Below are 6,000 nucleotides of genomic sequence, written 5' to 3'. Positions count from 1 at the left end.
GTGAGCACTTGGCAAAATCTCCCTGTGCCTGTGCTCGCAAATAGACCAGTGCTGGCAGAAGCATTTTTGGTAAGGAAGTACATTTGGGACTGTTGAAAGGGATGAAAGGGAGACAGGATAGAGCAAAAGTGTCAAGTTTGCAACCTATAGTTAGTGCATGACGTGCATAATTTTTATTAGAAAGAGCTCAAAGTAGAGGGTGAGTTTAAACAACTGTGTGCTGAGTTTTTCATATGATACACAATCAATAAAGCATTATTCCTGAAAATCTTAGGAAGGTCAATTATGCCGGAAAGAGAGTGCTAAGGGAAGGATCCGACAGGACAGCAAACTGCAGAGAAGTTCCTGGGAAACGGGAACGTCCTCCCCGCTCCATTTATACCGAATGACAGATTGTGTCAGGACCAGGAGTGAATCCTGCACAGAGGTGGGAAAAGATGGTAACTCTGAGAAGTCCTCAGCACCAGCAACCTGAGTGGAGGAGGCAGTGGGGCTTCCACTCCTGGAAGGTTTTTGTTTGTGGTTTTGGTCACCATCAAAAGATACCATTTAGCACTCTGCTTCCTATCAAGTGTAAAGCCTCAGGGAGAGATTTGGGGCTCTTTGGGAGTAGTGAAGAGATTAGAGAAGAAACAGCAAGAGAGGGTGCTCAATCATGGGCGGACTGAGCAGCTAGGTGGCTGTCATCGTGACTTCATGGGGAGCTGGGAGTTACGCTGTGCTGACCAGTGCTCGTGGAAAGCAAGTCCGAGGTCATCCCACAGGCTTGGGAAATCCTCTGCTGCCAGGTACATATGGCAGAATAGTTCCAGCACCTAATTTTTTTTTTTTTTTTTTTTTTGAAACCTGGCTGTGAGAGAACTGCTCTTTAAACCAGGAGGAGACAGCAAGAGAAGACAGTAGTAAGAGCAGATACTCAAGTGCAGTCCCTACAAGTATGAAAGCTGCTGTCTTGTTCCTGAACAGGATAGATTGATTTATTCTAGCGCAGAACAACTGGTAAAGTCAGTCTGCAAATAATCGGAAGAGCTAGTCATTGAGGACAAATGCCAAGGTCTTGCAGACGAATCATGAAAACATGAGTCAAGCTGCTGTTAAGGCAACCAAAATGTCTACTCTACTCCAAATTAGCGCTGAATCGTGTTGGGTGATAAAAGCAATGAGGCAGATTGTCTTTTTATTATGTGAAATGTAAACAGGCAATGTTGACCATATGTCTGCTTCTGCAGCTGGTGGGGTGGCTCCTCTACTCCTGGCGTGGCCTGCAACTGGGGAGCGGACATGCATGGGCGCTGTGACTGGGGTGCTGTAGTTGGTGGTGGTGGTCATGGCTCCCTTCCTTGCGTGGCAGGTTTTTCCTGTGATTTTTTTTCTGTGCCCCAGTCTCCTGCTGCAGCATAAGTCTTAGTGCTGACAGGAAAACAAACGTAAAAGCCAAAGTCTCTGGTGATGTCTGTCTGTCTGTCTGTCTGTCTTCTGGGCTGAAAATGGAATAACATTTGGCCAAAATTGAAAATGAGACTTCTCTGACTGGCAGAGAGGACAAAAAAAATACCCAGCCCGCTTTATGAAGGCATTTTAGGGACATGCTGGAGGCCCCGTCGGGGAGGTCCGAGCCTGCTGCGGCCCTGCCCGACAAGAGCGAGGTTGAGGCCGGACAGCGGCAGGGGAGGTGCCGTGTGCGGGGAGAAGGAAGAGTCTCTCCCCGAGCCTGTGGGACAGAAGCAGCCATATCTCTGCGGCCGCCTCCCCTCGGGGGTCGCCCGCGGACTCTTTCCCTCCCTCCTCCCTCCCTGCCCCTGCCCCTGCCCCTGCCCCTGCCCCTGCCCGCCAGGCAGGCCGCTACCACACAGCCCAGGAGGCGGGCGGCCGCGCAAGGGCCGACGGGAGCTGTAGTCCTGAGGCAGCGGCGCTGCGCGGCCAGCCGGCCGCGAGGACTACAGTTCCCAGCATGCCTCGGGGCAGGGGCGGTTCCCCCCCCCCCCCCGCTCTCCGCCGTCTCCGGCGGCGGCGCTTGGCAGTTGGGCTGTGTGCGTGGGAGCGGGAGGCCGGGCGGCGCGGCGGGCATGGGCGGCGGCGGCGGGGAGTGAGGGGGCCGCCACGATGTGGCTGAAGCCCGAGGAGGTGCTGCTGAAAAATGCCCTCAAGCTGTGGGTGCAGGAGCGCTCCAACCAGTACTTCGTGCTGCAGAGGCGGCGGGGCTACGGCGAGGAGGGCGGAGGCGGGCTGGCAGGTACTGCCTCCCCGGGGGCCGGGGCAGGGTCTCCCCTCAGCTCGGCGGCGGGGCGGGGCCGCCTCAGGCCCGGTCCCTCAGGGGCCGGCGGGAGAGGGGGCCGGAGGAAGGGCGAGGGGGAGGATGGCCGTTTGCCGGTGTTGGGACCCCCCCGCTCCAGAGGGGCAGGGAGGAGGGGAGGCCTGGCCGAGTTTTGGAGCCCTTGACCTTCATGGGGTTTCTTATGTGGTTCTCTTTCTCTTCCTTCCCCCCCCCCCCCCTTCATTTTTCCTTGCATGAGAGAGGCATTTCAAAAGACATCCCGCTGTGAAAAGGAAGGTTTGATGAAGTTTTTGGCACACTCCGTGTGGGATGGGGCCTGCTGGTGTCCGTGGTGGCACGGCACCGAGGTGCAGAGGAGCCCGGTGGGGATGTGCATCCTGGCAGGGCTGGGGGCAGCCCGCTGCTCTGGGCCAGCTGCCACCCTTGGGGTGGTACGTAGAGCTGAGGTCAGCATAGCCCAACACTTGGTACTAGCTTAACAGCCCTTTGGACACGCTGGCAGAGTTAGATTTGCAGCTTGTTGGAAGAGGAGACATCAGAAGAAATGACAGATCTGTCTTGCTTTAGCAAGATGCTCATTTCCAAATCCCTTTTCCTGCATGCATCTGAGGCTGCTTGAAATGAGCTCCTGCTCAGACATTTCTAATCACTTATTTTAAAAACAAGCTTATGATTTGATGGAGCTTGTCAGGAGGGGTGGGTCAGGAAAGTGACAGGGCGTTGACCACAGTATAATAAACTTTATTTAATTAGAACTTCAAGGTATGGAACTGAGGTTCTATTTTTAATTCCTGTCTGTTTGTATCATTACACACTGCAGGGACCGCAGCTACCAGTGAGAGCTCTGTTGTGGTGGTAGCCATTCAGACTAGAACTGACTCCTTCATAGTCTGGTGGCATCTGTCATTGACCCTGTCAAGGAGGAATGCTATAGGGGAGCAGAGTAAAGTTGTTCCTGGGTGGGATGTGGTTCTTGGATGTTTTGCATGAGTTGCATCTCTCTGGGTTTTCTAGGCTCTCTCTAATTGTGTCATCGTAAAGCAAGCTATATTAAACATGAGGCATAATTGTCTTGTTGAAACATTTGTTCAGTCTACCGGACAAAAACACAAAGCCCAAACTTTTGGCTGATGAATTTCAGAACTTCATTGGCATCTGAACCACTTGCAGGGCGCAAGGAAGGTGTAAAAAGAAAGCATGACAAAATCCCAGATTCTCTTCTAGGCATATCTTAATATTATAGATAGATAGATAGATAATGTTAGGCTTCGGCTTAGAACAAAGGGTGATGTTTTGCAACCTTGGAAGTCTTGTGGTCATCAGGCTAGATGTGCCATTCTCTGCCCTGGTATCTTTGGAAGTGAAGGAAGCTGAGTTGGTATAAAAGTTGTCTTTCTGCGTGATAAAATTCATTTAAGAACTGTGACTAAACTGAAACAATGAGAACTAGAATTAGGTGTTCATTTAAAAATATCCTTGTAGGCTTACAGGTGGAGAGACAGCTGGGGCCTCCTAGTGTCCATCAGTTTTTGTTGAAGGTGAGGCTTCCGTCACTAGTCTTCTGTCCTTGATAGCATTTGACAGCGTGGAAAAACATTTGAATGGGATAGTTCCCGTAGCATGCTTTTTTTTCATGTGGTATTGCACATTTTATTTCTGTAGCTTTTCTCATAATGTTAGATTCATAAGTTTTCGAATTTCATCTGTGCAAGTTACGTTTTTCACTGGACAGAAACAAAAAGAGTGAGATGTTTTTGAATTAAAATTGTGATGAAGAAAGATTAGCAGGAAAATTGGAAAAAATGCAGTTATATTTGTGCTTGCAGGTTTGAAAATATTCAAACCTCCTAGGTATAAGCTAGCATAATTTGCTATGCCTGATTTTAATTTTATATTGCTATGTGTCACTCAAGAAAATTAGCGCTTACTTTAGAAAAAAACAGTGAACAGCTATTATCTTATGAGGTCATCGCAAATGTGCCAAGTAAAATCTTGTTCTCCTGAACAGCATTTTTCAGCTGGTGAGACAAGGCTAGAGGTGACTGGCAGCATTGAGGGACTGGGGAGTTACGAGTGAAAGAGGCAGGTAGCAGTGCAAGACTAAGTCTTGAGGGAAGAGAGGGGCAATTCCTCAAGACAGGAATGGGAAAATGAACAGTGCTGCAGGGTTTGAATAGCAGTAATGGGGACAGGCCAAGGAGGCAGTAGCAAAGGATTCCCAAGAATACAGAAGTACACTTGGTAAGACAGACTTTAAGGAGCAGAGATGTGAGTTTTGAGGAAGCAGCCAATAGCTGGAGAAAGTACAGACCAAGGGAAAAAGATAGGTGACAGCAGAGACGCTTACCTGAAAGAAGGCTGGGAATTCTGGTGCTGTCCTAGGTTTAGAAAGAAGGCTGCAGTTGGATTTGTTTGTATGACCCTTCTGGACTGACTGTTGCAGCAGGACCAGTTTGTAATCTGTAGATGATACAGTCAGCTCTTACGGCTTGTGTCCACACACAGCATAGTTCTGAGTTGGCTAGTGTGGATAAAAATGAACAGAAATATCTTGTACTGGTTTTGCTTAGCCTTGGCTCTCTTCCTGCAGGTATGCACCTGCTTAGGTTTACATTTCATTGTCTTTCCTTTCTTAGACCTCACCTAAGGATACAGGTACTGTAACCTGTTTGACTGGTTCTACACCTGATAATTCAGCATGCGATAGACTGTCCCAAAGCATGTTGCTGTATGTCTGGCAGTGCAACCGTCTGACCACTGGTCATTCTGTCTTCTGCAGAGCTGCTATGGGAGAGCTACTCAGGTTTTCTAGAGTGTATTGATAAGAATATAGTTAGGCAAAATGGCACATGTGCTGAAGTGCAGTTATGATGACACAAAACCTGTGTTGTGAATGCATGTGCCGTAACCAAGGTCTAGTGAGATTAAGCGTGTTGGTCACAAAGATGTTGCTTTGGTTATAGTTTAGACAGGACCTTAATTAGGAGATGGGTATTCTGGGAGTAGTTATACAAATGAGTATTTGGTGTCATAAAATACCAATCTTTCACTGAAATGTGAATTATTTGTTTTCTGCTTCCATTGTTTCAATTTGCCTCTTTCTGCTTCAGAAATTTAAGTAAAATGCAACTGTGAGAGGAGAAAAATTTACCAATGAAATACATCGTTGGAACTAGTCTTCTCTGCTTGTTGTATGTGCCATGCTTGGAAAAAAGGGGGATCCCAAAGGCAGGGAAAAACCCTGACTCTTCAAGTCGTGGATTTCCTGCGGCAGTTATTGCCATCCTGAATCTGTAGGAGGCCCCTGGTAGTATTCCTGCTTTTTAAAAGACGTAGCTTGTTGTCTGCGTCATTGCTAGCTAGCTCGCAGGCATAGGAGTTTGGAGGAAGGGGAGGCAGAGCTAGGCTTGTATGTGTGCTCTGGGGAAATTTTCCTTATCTAGTATCTGTCAAAAGGAATAATGTTAAAGTATTGTCAAGTAGTGGATGTCAATGGCAAGGACCTTGTCTCTAACAGAATTTTGTGGTGGACCAATTAAAAAAGTGCTTGGTGATCTTTGTACAAACTTAAATTTATTTTGATAGGAACTGCAGGACAGGAGAGGAAACTTGTGCTGTAGCTAGACTCAGTATGCAGCAAAGAAGATGCTTGCTTTTCAAAACTTAAACATCTGTGCTGTGACATCACTAAATATACACTAGTAGAATAAATGGCAGAAATCATT

The 6,000-nt window shown here is 48.1% G+C and overlaps 1 protein-coding gene across 2 annotated transcripts in view; it reads left to right on the top strand.

Moving 5' to 3' along the window:
* Positions 1-2,103: 2,103 nt before the first annotated feature.
* TBC1D8B (TBC1 domain family member 8B) overlaps positions 2,104-6,000 on the top strand; it is a 42,570-nt gene continuing 38,673 nt past the window's right edge. For both annotated transcript variants that reach the window (XM_050901723.1, XM_050901721.1), the window contains exon 1: positions 2,104-2,233. In XM_050901723.1, the coding sequence (XP_050757680.1) occupies positions 2,104-2,233 (130 nt within the window). The remainder of the gene's footprint in view (positions 2,234-6,000) is intronic.

This window comes from Gymnogyps californianus, chromosome 9 (assembly GCF_018139145.2).
Source record: "Gymnogyps californianus isolate 813 chromosome 9, ASM1813914v2, whole genome shotgun sequence".
NCBI lineage: Eukaryota > Metazoa > Chordata > Aves > Accipitriformes > Cathartidae > Gymnogyps > Gymnogyps californianus.
Note: the sequence above shows the minus strand (reverse complement) of the source record. Positions and strands in the feature narration are given on the sequence as shown.